The 19,970-nt window shown below is 33.1% G+C and overlaps 2 protein-coding genes across 2 annotated transcripts; both read right to left on the reverse strand.

The window, feature by feature from the left end:
- Positions 1 to 1,329: 1,329 nt before the first annotated feature.
- LOC105184869 (luciferin 4-monooxygenase) lies at positions 1,330 to 10,575 on the reverse strand. Its single transcript, XM_019842127.2, has 8 exons — positions 10,410 to 10,575; positions 9,966 to 10,094; positions 9,637 to 9,844; positions 8,831 to 9,312; positions 3,187 to 3,364; positions 2,740 to 2,961; positions 2,056 to 2,285; positions 1,330 to 1,792 (listed from the first exon to the last, which is right to left on the reverse strand). The coding sequence occupies exons 1-8, from the start codon at positions 10,452 to 10,454 to the stop codon at positions 1,607 to 1,609; spliced, it is 1,680 nt and encodes a 559-aa protein (XP_019697686.2). The 5' UTR covers positions 10,455 to 10,575; the 3' UTR covers positions 1,330 to 1,606.
- Positions 10,576 to 10,785: 210 nt separating this feature from the next.
- On the reverse strand, positions 10,786 to 19,477 carry LOC105184810 (4-coumarate--CoA ligase 1). The gene is made up of 8 exons (XM_025301470.1): positions 19,156 to 19,477; positions 18,796 to 18,927; positions 18,028 to 18,235; positions 14,987 to 15,474; positions 14,629 to 14,806; positions 14,308 to 14,526; positions 11,624 to 11,853; positions 10,786 to 11,536 (listed from the first exon to the last, which is right to left on the reverse strand). The coding sequence occupies exons 1-8, from the start codon at positions 19,165 to 19,167 to the stop codon at positions 11,375 to 11,377; spliced, it is 1,629 nt and encodes a 542-aa protein (XP_025157255.1). The 5' UTR covers positions 19,168 to 19,477; the 3' UTR covers positions 10,786 to 11,374.
- Between the last annotated feature and the right edge of the window lie 493 nt (positions 19,478 to 19,970).

The raw sequence follows: 19,970 nt of genomic DNA on the forward strand, positions 1-19,970 counted from the left end.
ATGCTGTACTCTTTCTCGTTATGATGTATGCTTTAATAATACTTAGAACAATATAAAATCATGATATATTACAGCAGATAGAATATATTATATCATTGTAATATAGCGCACTTTAATAATATTTGAGATATTATTAAATTAGGATATATTATAACGGTATTATAACGATATATTTAATATTAAAATTGCTTTATAAATATACACACATAAATTATTTTTATTAAGATTTGTTAAGTTTATGATAATGGGAGGATATTGTTTTAAATATTAAATTATTGCAAGATTTGATTTTACTTTTTTCAAAAACGCTAATTATTTAAATTTTCATTTAAAATACTTGTTTTCTGTTTTTCACGGTTTCGAAGTAATTCCTTCAAAATAAGATGTATTAAATTATCTGTCAAGTGTTTTACTTTTTAGAAGTAAATTTGGACATATATGTTATATAAAAAAATCGTAAATCTTAATTTTTTATGTTCAACAACATATTTCAAGGAGAACAAAGTCAGAATTAGACAGTTGTGACCATTCCCTTGTAAGGTTTTAATTTCTCTCATTACTGTCGCATACATTATATGTCTAAAGACGTAGATTACAGACGGTGCGAAACAATAATTTATTAAAAAATGTTGAAGACAATAACTACCATTCTATTGATAAAAGTGATGGAATTGTTAAAAAAGTTGTATTTTTATTAATATAATAATATATTATATTATATTATATTACATATTATATTATATTATAACTATAATATAAATTTAAAGATATTAATGATGTTAATGCGTTCTATTTATATCATAATGTAGTAAGAGGGATTGTATTAGAAACCTAGAAGCGGTAAATGGTGTCAGGGTAGAGGGAGTGTAGAAGGAGTGTAGAGGGGAAGAGAGGAAGGAAGTAGTCGGTGGACGGGAGAGAAAGGAAGCTGCTCATGTGATCTAAGATTTGTATCTGCAAATAAACCTCGTTGAACGTTTTTATATGCCCAATTAAGTACCCGACTAAAATAAGTTTATTTTTATTTATTTTCACAAATATTATTGAATTTACAATGTTAATGAAAATAGAGATTAAGGCTTTATAACACAAAATAATCTTACGGATTATAAAGTTTATGATACTCGTATTATATTCAATAATAAATATTATATATTTGTATCATATTTTATAATAATTATTAATAACTTATATATAATATCTAAATTAAATATCAATAATGAATAAAAATTGCTATGAGTATAGACAAGATGTTACATATAGATGCTTCTACTATTGAATAAATATTTTCTCAAAACTTTTGATTATTAAAGTTTAAAAATGAGTCAAAACATTTGATACACGTTCACAAGTTTTTTATGTTTGTACATAAAATATTATTTCTAATACGTAGCTTTTTTACTTCTAACTGATGCAATATTTTATATTGATGCATATTAGTGCAATACTGTTGTTTTTGCAAAAATTATTGGCGCATGATCTAATTTCGCGATATGATTCTTTTTGTAAAAAATATAAGTTTAAACAACGATATTTTATTTTGATATCTTAATTTTACTTACAAGTATATTAGATGCTTCTTTTCTTTACTTTTACGTCTTTTTAATTATTTGGTATATTCTGTTGATACGTCATCGAGCACGAAGCGTTTGGCCAATTCTAACAGTTGTTTTCTTGCGATCTTACCGGTATCCGTATGCGGAAGCTCGTCTAAAAACTGCACACCACCACGAAGATGCTTGTGATCCTCCAAATTGTTCGCCACTAATTTAATCAGTTCATCCGCTGTCACCTGCAAGGCAAACTTTATCAACTCTGTTTAAGAAATCTAAATCCGCAAACTATAATTTTTCATATAGCTCACCTTCTTTTATTTATACACTCGTTAAACTTTCTTATCTTCTCAATGAAATATGATCAATAAAAAGATTAAGAAGAAAAATTGCTGTTACACACAATCGCGTTACTTGCCCTACGCTTGCTTCCATTCGAGTGTATATCGATATAATGTTTCCCTCTGAAAGATATTAGTAATAGTAGCATAGGAACACGTACCTCCTTACCGGGGACTTTCGTTACGAAAGCCAATGGGTGTTCGTCGTCGATGTCGCTGTGCAAACGTACTACGGCTACCTCGTATACCGCTGGATGACTCTGTAAGATGTTTTCAATCTCGGTAGGAAACACGAAGCATCCTCGGACTTTGATCACTTCCTTAATGCGATCACATATATATATTTCACCATCTTTGTCGTAATAGCCGAGATCGCCGCTGTGTACCCAACCTGAGAAAAACACATGTAAATATATATTAATATTTATATTAAATGTTATATTAAATATTTATATTAAACATTCCATATCATCATACGCGTCATTACTATATGATTCAGAAAGTTTGTTATTACAGAGAGAAATTTTATTATATAAATTTCATTATATATATTAAAAGCAGTGACATTGATTTATTTACATCAATAAAAAATTTGAGAAAAATGTTCGTGTTGTCGATTTTTCTTTAAATTCATGTTAAGTATCACAAAACAGATATTACAAAATACAAGTTTTATATCTCATGCTAGCCTTAAATGCATTTTAATGCGCTCCGCTTCTAAGTTAATGATCAGGCAAAATGAAAATTACGAATGTATATCTGATTCCGATGTAAATAAATAAAACCGGTTCGTGCAAAACGAACTGTCGTCGTTTCTCTCAGCGCATAATCGCGCAAAAACACACCGTCTTTATCCAAAGTTTCTCTCGAGGCTTGAGGATTATTGTAATATCCTGTCATTGTGTACGGCGACTTCCACAGCAGTTCGCCAACTTCATAGGGGCCCAGAGGTCGTTCGGTATCAACAGCGATCACTTTCAATCGGCCGTTTCTCAGCACGTAGCCGCTGGAGCCTATCTTATCACCCTGTCTTTGGAGAGTGCAAACTCCGCCGACCTCACTCGTGCCTGCAATTATCGGCAATCCGTAATGAAAATCGATACAAGATATTAGAACCATCGCGTAAGAAACATTATTCACAACATCCGCATGCCTTACTTATTAAACATATGCGTGACTAATGTTTTCTCGTTCGCTTGAATATTTATATTCTTTAATTGTTATCTTGATATGTGCTTATTTATCTTTGTATTTCAATTACAAATAATACGCATTTGGCCTTTTACTCTCACCGTAAGTGAATAAGACTTCTGTCTGCGGTAAGGCCTTGATCACTGCCTCGTGCAACTGTGGTCTCATGAATGCGCCGCCTATAATTAATTTTTTCAGCGAGGGCAATTGATACTTGTGGAAAAATCCGTTTTTTAACACTCCCACAGTCAGCGCAGATTGCAATAATATCCATGCTACCTGCAAGTCATATTTCAATTATTTTAATTCTTTCCTTTTTATAAGCAGTTTCTATGAAACTCATTTGCAAACTTGTACATGTATATTTAATAACTGAATAAATTGAACTTTGCTGTCGATACTTTGCTTGAAACATAGCCGATAGTTTAATAAAAGAACTTAACTCGTGGGAATTAATAAATAATTTTTTTCGAACAGATAGCTGCGTTGCGAACTGCATCGCAAAGAAAGTGTCTGAGTTGTTTTGAAACCATTTATACAGTGAGAAAAAATGTATCAAAAAAAGAAAATTTTGTTAAATTTTAATAACTCCTCTTCTTCCATTCGTTTGCATGCAATTGTGAGCGCATTTGTGTTTTAATATAAATTAGTTTATTTATTTAAAAAAAATATTTCTTTTTACTAAATAAATAATTTATTAAGTGTTAAAATGTATTTTCTATAAAATAAAAATATTTTCTATAATTTACAAAAATATTTATTACTAGGTAGCATCATTCTTTCACTTCTTTTAATCGCCTTCTTTTGGTCGGAATTATATTTATTTTATTACTTCTTATTCCTTGCGTCGTTCTTAAGACTTTGTCAATGAATCTATTTAACCTTTTCGCTCCTAACGCCGATTATAGTCAACATCCATGATGTAATCCGCAAAAACGATCGGCAGTTACAGCTAGCGGCATTCGCGAACTATAATAGTTTGTGGATAGTAGCACCAATTGTGACCGCCACACAAATTATTTGACGGAAGGAGTATCTTCCCTTTTCTTCCAAAAGCACGTTAAAGCGGCGTTGTTCAGGCGTAAAATATGAACCCGAATGCAAAAGACTGTCCATGCACAATGTATACACCTTGACCGTTCAGCGCTACTGCGAAGCGAACTGCCGCCACAGTGTGGTGAAATATAGCGATTCTCGGACATTGAGCCGTTTTTCTTTATATAATATATATACTGTTAAAATACGTTGTTATTATATATTTATAATATGTTATTAAGTTTATTTTTATTTATTATTATATATTTTATATCTTTTTATGTTTTTTTATTTTATTATTCTTTTTTTTGCTTTTATATATTCCTTTTTGCTTTGTCGAGGCTTCGATGAAAAGACTGTGTTCTTTTCGTGTGTCAAATCACGTGAATGCCTGAGCGCGAAGATGTGTAATATATTGTGCGATTGACTATCGTGCCTCTTAATGCGCGTCGCAACAGTGGTCGATGATTGAAAAAGCATATCAGGCACGAAACAAAAGACAAGAGCTCTATCCCGTTGGAAGTGTTAGTGTCTCATACTAACAGTGCGTTCCACTTAGCGCTTGCAACGATCGAAGCGTCATTCTACCATTGTTTTTTGCTAGATATTAAACAAGAATGACGCCGCGATTGTTGCAAGCGTTAAGTGGAACTCAATATAAATATTTCAGCGAAAATAAAAGTATGCATGAAAATCATACAATTCTTCTCTTTGGAGTTAACTCTAACTTGAAAATATTCTTTCGATATTAATCATCTTCTTTTCTAACCCGTTAAAGGCTATGGCTAACTTAGCTGGAATATTACTTAAATGACATATGGAGTCCTCTAGTATGATAAAAATAACAAATTCGGCGGAAAAAATTGCAAATATAATTTGTTTATAACAAAATTGTTTAAACAACTTATTTTAAAAAATGATTGTTTTTTACCTAATTTTCAAAGCGAAATCGCTTGGCAGCATCAGATTTTCAACACAATCATTTTTTAAATAAATTGTTTAAACAATTTTGTTATAAATAAATTCTTTTTGCAACTTTTTTCCGTCGAATTTGTTATTTTTATCATACTAGAGGATTCCATATGTTATTTAGATGATATCCCAGCAGAGTTAGCTATGGGCTCTAATAGGTTAACATAAAATTTTTTACTTTATATATAGGGTGTCCTCTTTAACACATGGGCTCCACAGTTATTACATATTATATATTTTATACAATGAATAAGAAAGTTCCTTCATAAGTAATTTTCATCCATGACTTATTTTATATATAGTGTAGTTCTAAAGACCTAACGATATGAATAATTTTCTGATTTAGTCACAAAAAATCAACACAATAAGTTATAAGCAAAATTACAAAAATAAAACAAAAAAACTTGTTTTTTTTTTTTAATAGATATATTTTATTTTTGATTCTCATTTTTATATAATATTTGTTTTGTCGAATGCTTGAAATTTCTCCTTCTTTCGTGATATACGTTTGTGCATCTTTAACAACAAATATTTCGTAAAGGCGCACTTAGGCGCACGTGATGTAAACAGATTTATGTAGTCTTAGGTATATTGTTTCATAAAATTTTTAGTATGAAACGGGATGTTACAGGAGTTTTGTTATAATCAACAATTTATAATATATTTCAATATATTAGAAGTACAAATAAGTTTCCGCCGTTTGACAAAAGATGACCCCACCAGAAGGTTATGTTGAAATTGTCAGATGTAAAACGTAATATCGTAAGTTTGGACATGTGGTAACAACATAACCTTGAAGTATTAGTGACTCTGTATCAGCATCACATAATTTTTTTCGTGCGAAAATGTCAAGTTTTGTGTCGAATAAGCGTCATTTGCGGGAACTTTTGATTTACTTCTTTAATTTGAAGAAATCTGCAGCTGAGGCGCATTGATTGCTTGTAGAAGTATATGGTGAAACTGCTTTAAGTGAGAGAAGTTGTCATGAGTGGTTTCAAAAGTTTAAAAATGGTGAGTTTGACGTGGAAGACAAAGAACGTAGTGGAAGGCCGAAAGTGTACGAAGACACGGAATTGGAAGCATTGTTGGAGAAAGATTCGTGCCAAACGCAAGAAGAACTTGCACTTACATTAGAACTGACTCAACAAGCAATTTCACATCGTTTAAAATCGTTGGGAATGATTCAAAAACAAGGAAATTGAGTTCCATATGAACTGAAGCCGAGAGACGTTGAACGCCGATTTTGCACGTATGAAATCCTGCTTGCCAGGCATAAAAGGAAGGGTTTTTTACATCGTATAGTCACTGGTGATGAAAAATGGATCCACTACGATAACCCAAAGAAGAAAAAATCATGGGGACCACCTGGCCAATATCGACTTCAACATCGACAACCAAACCGAATATTCATGGAAAAAAACTCATGCTGTGCATTTGGTGGGATCAGCTTGGTGTCGTGTATTATGAGTTGCTCAAACCATTACTGGAGCTCTCTACCGAACACAGTTAATGAGATTGAGCCGAGCACTCAAGGAAAAACGCGCCCATTACTACTCCTGACACGACAAAATTATTCTCCTACATGACAAAACGCTCGGCCACATGTTGCAAAACCGGTCAAAACTTTTGGAATTTGGAAATACTTAATTGGGAAGTCCTACCCCACCCGCCGTATTCACCAGACATTGCCTCTTCCGATTATCACTTGTTCCGGTCGATAGCACATGGCCTGTCTAAGAAGCGCTTTACATCGTATGAAGATACTAAAAATTGGATCGATTCGTGGATAGCCTCAAAAGATGAAGAGTTCTTCCGACGTGGTATCCGAATGCTGCCAGAAAGATGGGAAAAAGTAGTGGCTAGTGATGGACAATACTTTGAATAAAACGTAATGTACCGTTCTTTCACAATAAATTCCTAATTTTTGATAGAAAACGGCGGAAACTATTTGTACTCCTAATACTTAAAATTTCCACTGAAAATTAACAATATATAAAGTTGAAAAATAGATATTTTTTGGAGAAACATACAAGAAAATAATTTGATACAGTAACACAAAGCTGATGAAATAATACATTTTTGAAACTAAACAAGATTGTATATGCAACATGAAATTAACTCGGATGATGCATCTTGCTAGCATCATATTAAGATGTAACAGTTTGAACTGTTGATTTTGCGTTGTATATATATTCTGTTAGTTATTATGGAAATTGCGACATAGGAAAAGAAACTATAAGTATTTTACTAAATATCTTTAATGGTAATGTGTTAAAAATCAAACTTTCATTTTTACTCGTTTTGTCCCGTGATTTACATTAGTCGCCACACTGTGCCGTAGCGAAAGGGTTGAAATTTATCTACATTACGTATTATTTAATCAACATTATTTATATTTCATTTGATAAAGAAATCGTTTATCACTTGATTTGAGAGTAAAAATCAGTTATTTTTTAACATACTTTTTTAACAAATAGTAAATAGCAAAAATTTACATTTGATTAAAGAAATAAAATTATATTTATTTAATTTAAGTAATTAATGTTTATATTAATAAATTTTCCTCATTTAATTGCCTAGTAAATTAAAGCACGAAAATTAGAAAATGACTTTTTTTTCTTGAAATATTTATTTTAATCTAATTCTGGCTTAGTGCATTATAATTAATGTTTATTGAAATCTAGCAAATGAATTTATAAAATTCTCTGAATTTGAAAATTTTATTTTTAACAAAATATTTTAGTAAATTTTGTTCAAATTGTAAGTTAAATTTTATTTCGATCTAGTAATATATTTGCTAAAATAAAAAAAAATGTTTATGCATAGAAATATCTTTTTATGTCTAATGTATAGCATATAACATCAACATACAGATCAGTACGACGGATTGCCTGCCACCATTCGGACGTTATCGTCCGAAATGCAGAAGTTATAGAAAAAGTCACTCGTTGATTTCGTCGATAATGATAGTTGCAGTGTTCCCAGTTATAATGAATGCAACTAATTTTGCATCGGATTTGTTTATGACAGAAGGCAAGCCTCATTGAAAATTTCTTATTATAGTGTAAAATGCTCAAATTCTGGACTCTTTTTATCGAAAGAAGTGGCTTGAATGTTCTGATTTACTTATAAGCTGCAAACACTTCGAAAAACAAATGCTATTTTTGATAAAAGAGATGTCAAAACAAAAAAAGATTATATACCAGAAATATCTCGCTTAATAGTTATTATCGATTAAGTTGCGATCAATAATTTATTTTGCGTTTCCGGTCGATTCATATTTTTACAGGAGCGATCTATTCCAAAAACGATGAAAGATAATATATAAGACTTCTAAATATTTCTGTACCATTTTTTCTAATCTCCAATTTCAACCGAACTTTCCAATGCAAGAGAAAAATTAAGAAATTATGCGAAACAAGAAAATATGTTACATTATTTGTCCCCTTAACTATTACTCTTATTTACTCTGCTTCAATTCGTATAATATTTATTTCTCAGTTTCACTTTTTCAAATATTTTTTTTTTTATTTGATGAAGCTCGGCTGCTATCATAAATGATTACGATACAAAATGAGTTGCATTCATCATAACTGGGAGCACTGCAAATATCATTATCGATGAGATCAACAAATGACAAACGACTTTTTCGGCAACCTCTGCATTATCATTAATGGGAGTAGGTAATCCGTCATACTGACTTGTATGTGATGTTACACGCTGTATATGCTTACGTACGTTATACTTCTCAATCAACTGGCACACCAATTCCTCCTTGTATTCCGGATAAATGATCCACGTCTTGCGGAAATAAATCGACCGGAGCGGCAGCACCGCACCGGAAATCCAACGGAAGCTGCTAAACCACATTACCACCTTGTCGTCTTTCCCGGCGAAGGAGTTGTCGTGCAGCATGTTATTGATCAGCGCAAAATGCGAGAGCATCGTTGCTTTGCACGGCCCAGTACTGCCGGACGAGCAGACGATCAACCCGATCTCGTTCGGGCTGGTGATCGGTCTGCAACGGAAGTTATCGACCGCCTCGGCATCCTGATCACTGATGATTTTGCTGAAGCTCTCATAGCCGAATGCTTCGCCAAAAATCACCAGTTCGATCTTCAGGTCTTCCTCCGTCGCAGCTTGCACCAGGGTGTCCGCCATGTCGACATTCGCGAAAATAATTTTCGGCTTCGCCAGAGAAAGGAAATACCGGCTGTCGTCTGAAGAATTAACGAACAAGCGCGAGAACGACGTCAAATTGGAATGTTGCTTAAAAATATTTATTAAACTATTTAATTTAGATTTTCTATACACAGAGAAGACCGATTGGATGAGTTAACGTGAGAATGAAGGAGCCAAACGCGTTGAAAAAGAGAAACAAAATGTCTGGTTCTTAGAGTCGAATTTAGTTCATAAGAACGAGAAGTTCTGTTCCCTTTGACCGAAATTCGCATTTGGTTTATTGTCACATTAATTCAACCGAACACTTGTCTCCGTCTGGATAATGTGATAACTAAATGGGATTTATACAATAATAAACGTACGGATGTTCAGTTTGAAATGCATGGGATAGAAGAGCGCGCCGATGTAGAGGCATCCGAGTAAGGGCATAATGGAGTCGAGGTGGTTGTGGGTAGAAACAGCAACTACATCTCCGGGTTGAACACCTCGACTCTTCAGCCATAGTGCACACCGGACGCTTCGGTCCTTGATGTCGGCGAATGTCGCACGTCTGTCGTCAACCGCGTCTATCTGCATCGTACATAAATAATTCGTGGTTTGATTGGAACATGAGACGATACGGGCATGAAGATCGACAATCTCGCAAAAAGCAACATTGTCGTATCAATCAATCCGCATAACTTCGACTCACCTGGCCGATTATCTCCGGACTACCGGACAGCTGCTCGTAAATCAACTCGCCGATACCGACGCATTCCCGGTAAACCGGCGCTTCTTCGCCGATCACTACCTTGTCCACGATTTTGCACGGCGGTGGGTACTGTAGCCCGAAGAATATGACTATGTAAGTTTGAAGTTATACCCAATTTTTCATGGTAACAAATATTGACGGTGAACAACCAGCTTTACACGCAAGGTAGCTTATTATTAATTAAAGATAAATCGTTAGCGCAGTAAATTGTAATGAATATGAGTATGAACATCCACTCCACAATAACTTGTTCCACTAGAAACTTGGAAGATATGTTTCACAATGCAAATACAGTTATTATAATGTTGAAGCATTATCACAATGTCTTCACGAGAATGTTGAAAACGAAATTTATGAGGCGAGACTTAACATCGTCGTTTTTACCTTAGTCATTTTCTTTTCGTTTAAAAGTGACGTTACGAATTCCATGAAGATCAATTGTTCTTCTTTTCAAAGGATCCTCTATTAAACGAGACAAATTCGGGAGTTACTTCGCAATCAGTTCGAACCGAGTCGCAAGAAACGTCTGCTCGTTCTAGTTGTCGAGAGCATCATCTGAAAATTTTAATGGTTATGCAGTTGTTGCGAATTATTCAAATTCGAGTTGTATGAAGGAACAAACACAGCTGTAATTATCGCAAGATAAAGTAATATGTTTTTGTTCGAAACACTTCCTATTTTATTATTTTCTCTACTTCTTCCGCTCGCACGTTACTTCGCATTTCCCATATTTTGAAGATTCGTATTTTACGCAATCATTTACACGAGATAACATGTGTGAAATAACATTTTTATTCTAGATACAGGACAGTATTCCCAAATACATAGTATTATGAAACGTACAATGCACGTGCTTGGGTAAAACATGTTTTATTGACAAGCACATATTTTCAGTAAGAAGCATTTCATTGTAAATTACGGAATATATACTAGTATATGCAATAATTATTTATTAATTATGCATATTTTTATGGATCATCGACAATTCATCGTATTTCCCATTATAGATATCCGTTGTAAGTAATATGATTTTGACAATACTTTGACACTGTGTTATATATATGTTAAAAGGTAAGATCAACTAATAAGACTGATTTATTCATATATAATCGCGTTATTATTATTTTCTATTATCTTTGATATATTATATTCTTACATATTTGCAAATAGTGCAATAAAACTAGATTAGTCAGTATATATTTGAGAAACCCTTCAAAACTTTCACACACGCCCAATATTTCAGCACCACCTGATTACTATCATATCTACTTTTTCAATCTTATAACCCGCGAACTATAAATGGTGATTGCAACATTAATTAGAATGTGGAATGGCTGATCTGGGCGACTTTATTTTTTCTTGAAAATCTCCGCCATGTTACGAAGTTGCTTCCGGTCGATTTTTCCGTTGGGAACATGCGGTATGTTCTCTAGGAACACCACACCTCCACGAAGTTTTTTGTAATCCTCCATGTTCATGGCCACTAATTGTTCTAGCTCCTCTGCCGTCACCTAAAAAGAATAGGATGTTATCTCAAAAGACTTTTACAAAAGACTCGATCAAATATAAAAGCGAAGTAACCGAAGAAATCTTATTACTTCTGCCCCCGACATTTTCTGGACGAACGCAGTCGGATGCTGTCCGTCGAAAAGATGAGGCACAGGAACTACGGCGCTTTCGTATACAGACGGATGACTCTGTAACAGTATTTCAATTTCCGTTGGCGAAACTTGATGGCCTTTGCATTTAATGAGCTGCTTGATCCTATCAACGATGAAAATATAGCCGTCCTCGTCATAGTAGCCCAGATCTCCAGTGTGGAACCATCCTAACAAACATCGATTTGTATCGTAAACGTACATACATACGCATATATTTATTGTTTTCGTTGAAGTTACTAAATATCTTATATATCTTTTGAACTAGCTTAACTTTAAACTTTAAACTTTAGCTTAATATTGTAAGATATACAGGATGGCTCATTTTAATCAATTCACTGGGATATTTAAAAGTTTTTAAGTTTAACACAGAAACATTTCAGATAAAAATTGCTCAACTAATAGGAGCAAAGAAAATGATAATACAGGCACACACAAAAAAAAGTGGTCGATCCCAGAGACTAGACTACCCTATTCTTATGTATTTTGGCACGCTGAACACGAATCCGAGGTCAGTTTTTCTCCATCATATCTTGTTTTTTTAAACTTTAAAAAAAGCCAAAAAATATCCAAAATCGCCTATTTGCTGCCTAAAAGATAGACACGGGACACTGGCAACGAGTGCTAAAGCTATATTCCATCCTATCGTAATGTATTTTGGGACGCTGAAAAAATATTGTGATTGATTTATAAATCTAGAATTTTTTTTAACATAATAAAATCGCCCAAAAATTGTTAAAATGGCATTCATTAATTCAGATCTTATTCACAGAGTGAGTCTTTGAAAAGCAAATAAACAAGCAGGTGAATCAAACTCGATCCTTTTTGTATATTTACAAGAAAAATAACATTTTTATTAATTTGTTTATGATAACGTACTCTTTTATTTTCAAAAGATCTGTGAAGTGGGTTTCTTTTACGTTTTATTACTTTCCGTTCATACTCTCTTTTCAACATCCAACAAAAGTCAGCCATCATGTTCACATCCCATTGTCCTTGATATCTTCGCTCCATTTCTTTAATATTTTGGTGGAAACGTTCATCCTGCTCTTCACTGTAATCTCCTAAAATCTCTGGAAATTGATTTACATGAGAATGCAAGAAGTGCAACTTTAGGTTCATCAGGCATCCCAACTTGCTGAAGTTTTCAACCATATCAGAGATTACTTGTTTGTAGTTTGTATTTGTTTCTCGCTCTTATGGTTACCTAACAAGTTCTCAATAACTTCCTGAAAACCAAGCTACACCGACTTTTCAATGTTGGTTCAACAAGGTTCAACAAAGTTGGTTCAAAATTGTTCAACAAAGATCTGGTCTCTTAACATTTTTCTAATTTGCGGTCCATCAAAAATGCCTTCCTTCAATTTTGCATCGGTCATCTGTGGGAATTGTTTCCCCAAGAACTACAAATAAGTAGTCTCTGATATGGTTGAAAACTTCAGCAAATTGGGATGCCTGATGAACCTGAAGTTGCACTTCTTGCATTCTCATGTAGATCAATTCCCAGAGATTTTAGGAGATTACAGTGAAGAGCAGGGTGAACGTTTCCACCAAGATATTAAAGAAATGGAGCGAAGATATCAAGGACGATGGCTTACTTCTGTTGGATGTTAAAAAGAGAGTATGAACGGAAAGGAGTAAAAGAAACCCACTTCACAGATTTTTTGAAAATAAGAGAGTACGTTATCATAAAAAAATTAATAAAAATGTTCTTTTTTTGCAAATATACAAAAAGGATCGAGTTTGATTCACCTGCTTGTTTATTTGCTTTTCAAAGACTCACTCTGTGAATAAGATCTGAACTAATGAATGCCATTTTAACGATTTTGGACGATTTTATTATGTTAAAAAAAATTCTAGATTTATAAATCAATCACAATATTTTTTCAGCGTCTCAAAATACATTATGGTAGAATGGAATATAGCTTTAGCACTAGTTGCCTGTTCCGTGTCTATCTTTTAGGCAGCAAATAAGCGATTTTGGACATTTTTTAGCTTTTTTTAAAGTTTAAAAAAACAAGATATGATGGGAAAAAACTGACCTCGGATTCGTGTTCAGCGAGCCAAAATACATAAGAATAGGGTAGTCTGGTCTCTGGGATCGACCACTTTTTTTTGTGTGCCTGTGTAATCTTACAAGGAAACCGTCGGAATTATCCCTCGCCTCGATTTCGATGGGCTTTGGATATGTTGTAGAGCAACAAAAAATATTAGATACATATTTTTTTTATCGGCATATCTCAAGATTTAGGAAGTGAAACAACCCCTCAAAAAGAACTAACATTTTCATTTTTTGCGAATATCTTCTAAAGTACGAGGTATATGAAGAAATGTTTCCTACAAAAGTTTTACAATACTTTATACTGTTTGTAACGGTACATTTAGATTTTTCAAAAGTGTCAGAATATTCAACCTCTCTCCCCCTATCCCTTTAATTTTGCAAAATTAAAAAATTTCATGAGGACAAAAATCAAAGAGCATTTGATGTCGATTTCATCGATATATAATAAAACAATATGGTCATGATTAATTTTTAGAAAAACGAGATGATGTCGTGCCATAGGCGCCGCGCTGTAGATAACACAGAGTGAGGTCAATTGAAAGAGAAATCATTTGTAACTAACCATCCTTATCGAAAATGTTCTTGGTATTTTCAGGATCTCTGTAATAACCGTTCATCATAGTCAGAGACTTGGTGCAGATTTCACCATGCATATTGGGGCCTAACGGTTTCCCGGTGTTAAGATCGGCGATCATTAAACGGTTGTTCTTGCATATACGACCGCTGGATCCGAACTTTCCGGTGCTTGTTGAGTAAGAAATTGATCCTGTTTCAGTCATGCCTAGAACAATTCATAAACCGTCGTAATAATTTTAAACCTTGGATCTTGTCATCGTCATTGTCGTTTATTAAATATCGTGCAATTGGTAACAACTGTGCGTACCGTAAATCGGCATGATAAGAACATCCGGCAGAGATTTAACGAGATTCTCGTGAAGTTCAGCTTTGTTTACCGAACCGCCATATATGATTATCTTCAAGGAAGAAATATTGTATCTCGTCAAGACACCAGATTTCACTAATCGGTTGCACATACCGGTCTCGATTAACATCCAAGTCACCTAAAGTGGGATAATAACGAGATCTCATCTTCACTAAGTTCGTCAAGAGCAGTGGTAGTTATTACTTAATTACGGACTAATTAGAACGATATCGTAAAATGCGTTCTTCCTATTATTCCGTATAAACATTAAATTTTTCTGCGACTCAATCATTTTTGCATTTCAATTATTTTACGATACCTTGTACTTCCCTATCATCTGGTACACCTTCTCACAGTCAAATCCAGAACACTTAATCGCTGTCGCGTACGAGAGTATAGTATGAATGGTCAATAATACACTGGTGATCCAACTTAAGGATCCGAACCACAGACCAACGTCACTAGGTGACATGGGAGGCACTTCCATCCTTGATAAACTGGTGAACAATGTATGAGGGATCTCTATGGCTTTAGGGAGGCCGGTCGTGCCGGAAGAAAATAATACCACCGTGGTCTCTCGTATATTGTTCTTCTTTAACGTCGTACAGGAGAATCCGTCGACTTCGGCCTCATCAAAATGTCCGTTCAAAATCGACTCGAGTGATTCGAAACCTTCAGTCTCGTCGAAAACCACGATCTTCGGAGAAACGCCCAGCTTCGTTGCGACCTCAAGGATCGTCGCGGCTTTGTTGCCATTGACGAAGATCACTTTCGGCTTGACGATCTTGAAGAAATGCTCTATACTGCCTGGAAATATTTCTTTTTGTTAATAAATCAACTTAGATGACAAACAAAGAACAATTAATTATGGACACTAAATAAAGTTAATTAGTATATATGTTCAAATGATTTTATAATTAGCTAAATATAAATAAGAAAGAAATATGTAAATTTCTCTTAGTCTACTTGTTCTGATTTTTCATGAATGCCAATGCAATTTCACTTTTAATGTCGTCTGATACATATATAGTTCTACGCAACGTCTACAAATCAAATACCTCAATATTTTACAATATTTGCAGCAATGTAGACTAAATTACCTGTGAATGCCGTTTTAAGCAATTTTGTAAAGATTTTGTAAACGTCTTTTCCAATTTAAGGACAAGCAGACGAGAACAATATACAGTCGTGGACAAAATTAAGTGGATAGGTATCATAAATAACAAAAGGTTAATTTAATTTAACTAATAAAGTCAAAAAATCAAACCTATATTGCTTATTTAAATTAACGAAGTATAATTTGACAAAATATAAAAAAAACCAATTATAACAAATAATATATTAGAATTTTTATTTATTAATGATAATAACATAAAACTGCACATGGTCAAAATTAAGTGGACACTTTATACAAAGTAAATTAATACTTTGTATTGTAGCCTTTTGCTTTTATTACTGCTTGTAAACGTCGTGGCATATTTTTAACAAGTTTTTTCAGATAATGTTTATCAATTCTTTGAAATTGTAGTTGCAGTTCATTTAAAAACTCTTCTTTATTATTGCGTTTTTTTAATGGAATCTCTGCATTTAGTAAACTCCATAAATTTTCGATTGGATTAAGGTTCGGACTTTGTGGAGGCCATTCAAGAGCTTCTATTTTACGTACAATTCTAGAAAAATTGTTTCGTTTTCTTTGCTGTGTGCTTCGGATCATTGTCTTGCTGAAACATCCATTTCCTAATCGAAATCCATTTTTAAAATTGATTCTTCTAAGTTTTCATTTAAAATATCAATATATGTATCAGCATTCATAATTCCATCTATAGCTACTGAATTTCCAATCTTATACCACGAAAAACAAACCCATATTCATTATTGCACCTCCTCCATAGTTGACTGTTGGTACAACATATTGCTTCTTTAGAGCTTCATTCGATTTCCTCCACACGTGTGCTCTCTTTTTTTTATTCAATAATTCAAATTTATTTTCATCGCTCCATATTATTTATTTCCAAAATGATAATAGCTTATTTATTTATATATATACATATATATACATATATACATATATTTACATATTTTTTTGCAAAAGCTAAACGTTTCTTTTTATGCACTTTATTAATGTATGGTTTACGTCTACTTACACAACTCTTTAAACCCATCTCTTTTAATCTTCGTCTCACAGTTCTTGAAAATATGTTTAATTATGAAAATATATTTAATTGTTGTTCAACAATGTTTCGTGACGTTGTCGATAGGTTACTTCGAGCTTCTCTCACAATTCTTCTGTCATCGTATGCACTTGTGTTACGTCTCCGTCCCCGACCATGTACATTTTCGATAGTATCATGTTGTGAATATTTTGTATAAATTTTATGAACTGCGCTTTTCGAAATTTTATATTTTTCGGCTATTTTACGATAACTTAGCTTATTTTTGCAGTCTGAAATAATTAGATTTCGCAGATGAACGGAAAACTCGTTTCTTTGCTTAGACATGTCTGTTTATTATTACTTTGATTGTACTGGTACAAGGATCAACGTACACTCAGGACGCAATAACATCACATATTAGATAAAGCTCAATGTTTATTTATATTGTTTCACTTTGAATATAAAATTTTCTGTTTGTCCACTTAATTTTGTCCAAGGTCTAAATGCTAACCATATGAATAAATATATGTAAAGAGTTACAGAAACACACTGTTTTTACAATTATACAGGGTGTCCGGAATGTGATCATTAATATTTTGTGTACTGGTAGATTGGGTGTAGCCGAGAAGAAAAGTCATGTACCATAATGTCAAATTGGCAATAGTTATCGAGTTATTAATTGAAACATGTGAGCCAATGAGTGCGTAGAGAACGTTGGGCGGCTGCCTCTTGTCGCTTACGGTTGTCTCTCGCCGCGCGAGATAAGCCATCTTCTTATATATAGAGCCCGTCCTGTCGTTTTCTCGTGCGCTCATTCGCTTACACATTTTAATTAATTACGGAATAAATATTGAAAAAATTGTAAAATGGCACAGGACTTTTTTAATTGTTTTAACGAGTTCTACCAGTACACAAAATATTAATGATCACCTTCCGGACACCCTATATATACTAAATTAATATTTCTTCATGTCAACAAGAATATTTTACGTTCAAAATTTAAAATTTATTTACAACATTGGAATGTAACAGAGGTTTGCCAAAATTTATGCAGTGTCTACTTAATTTTGTCCCCACGACTGTATATATTTATGTTATCTAGATAAAGATACGTCGATAGCTTTATTCAGATCATTATTCAAATTTTATCTAGATACCAAAAAATACTGCGTATATCGCATAAAAATTTAACGTATGATCGATTTACCTGAGCTGGAATGTTCGTTCCACGGATTTATGCAAACATCGATATACATGGAAGCTACGAACGGTACGTAAGATTCCAATTGATTATGCGTACATGTCACAATTATGTCGCCTGGCTTAACATTCTGCTTCCTTAGCCATAATGCGCATTTTACGCTCCTTTCTCTCATTTGCTGGAACGTATTTTGTTTTCCCGTCAGCGCATCTATCTGTGGAACGTATTAATCGATATCTTTCATTATCAAATAATAAATATATTGGTTGTTATTATTATTGCGTTTATCGAGACAATTAATGCTTAGTGGATTCGGTTTATATATTGAACAAATACATTATTTATTAGTTGTCTCTCTCTCTCTCTCTCTCTCTCTCTCTCTCTCTCTCTCTCTCTCTCTCTCCCTCTCTCTCTCTCTCTCTCTCTCTCTCTCTTTCTCTCTCTAGGAGATAGAAAATATATCCATATGTTGTCTTTGTCAAGCATTTAACGTTGGTAAATGTAAATATCAAACGAGTGTAAAAGTTTTAGTAAGTTCCTCAAAAATATGATTAATCAGTTTTATGACAACGTGATTCACAAATCTGTAGATGTTTAATATGCCAAAGATAATAGAGAAAAACAGCGCGCGATTGCTTGTTAGAATGAATAAATCGTTTTTTAATAAAATTATTTAGTTTATATTATTTTATGACAAAACCCATCAAAACTTTTGCACTCATCTAATATGTCGTAGATATAAGTTAAGCGAATTTCGTCGTTAATATGTGCTACCTGTCCGATAAAATCCGACTTCGCTTTAAATGCGTTCAGGATTAATTCCCCAATACTTGTACATTCACTTTCAATTGCATCCTCGTCGTTTATCAAGATGTTATTTTCGATTTTAAAGGAAGATTTAGTTTCCTAAAAATAAACAAGACCATTTATTATTGTTTATTAACGAGATTACTTCTAATACTTGTATCTTTCTTTTGAATCACTTGTGCGAAGAATTTGTGAAACAAGAATTAAGTAACTTCTAATTGTTAGCCATATATATTATTATTGCATTTATTTTATCATTATTATTGTTAGCTGTACCAGTTGACGAACTTATTTGTTGAAATTTTCATTTATTTTTATGCATCATACCTGATACGTCATGTTGTATGCTTTCACTGTAATGAATCAACTTCTTCAAGAGAACTTCACCAACTAAGAAGTTGCGCGTTTTCCTAACTGACTTATCTCTATTCCACAAAACAAATAATAATTATCGCAGATATACGTCTCAGTTGCTACTGCAGAATCTCTAGCAAGCAAGATTTTATATCATCCTCATTTATGTATACACATGCATTCGTGTGTGTGAATATGCTCGTATCGTCCGATAGTGTTTTATCTTCACGTTAAAATATCATTATTTTTATATTACATTTTACAAATATCACTAATAGTAAAATGTTGTCATAAATGTAGTAACCGTGCTGAAAAAAAAAAAACTAAGAAGAAATTAAAGAAACTAAAAAGAAATAAAGTGATTAAAAAAAGAGAAAGATATAAAATAACCGCAGATTAAGAAATCCAAAATACACACATATATGTAATAAACGGGAATAACAAGTTATGAATATGCTTATTTTGTGAGTTTCACAACATACTTGATATCTCGATAAAAATTTTCTAATTTCGATAAAAATTAAAATCTATTTTAATAATTCTTTATAAGAGTTCACTTCTAATCACTCTGATCTCGAAATATGTTGCCTCAAATATTCGATTTTAATCGACGCTCATAATTTATTAAAGAATTATTAACAAAAGAAGTTTCGAAAACGTACCAGTTAACGTCAGTTAATACGCATGAGGAAATAGTATACGTGTGTAAAATGTTTAACTCGATATAGTTATACTTATGATTCTTTCCAAGATTCCTGTTAGACGATATTCCAAAAGACTATCACTTC

This window comes from Harpegnathos saltator, unplaced genomic scaffold (genome assembly GCF_003227715.2).
Source record: "Harpegnathos saltator strain DR-91 unplaced genomic scaffold, Hsal_v8.6 scaffold425, whole genome shotgun sequence".
NCBI classification, from domain to species: domain Eukaryota; kingdom Metazoa; phylum Arthropoda; class Insecta; order Hymenoptera; family Formicidae; genus Harpegnathos; species Harpegnathos saltator.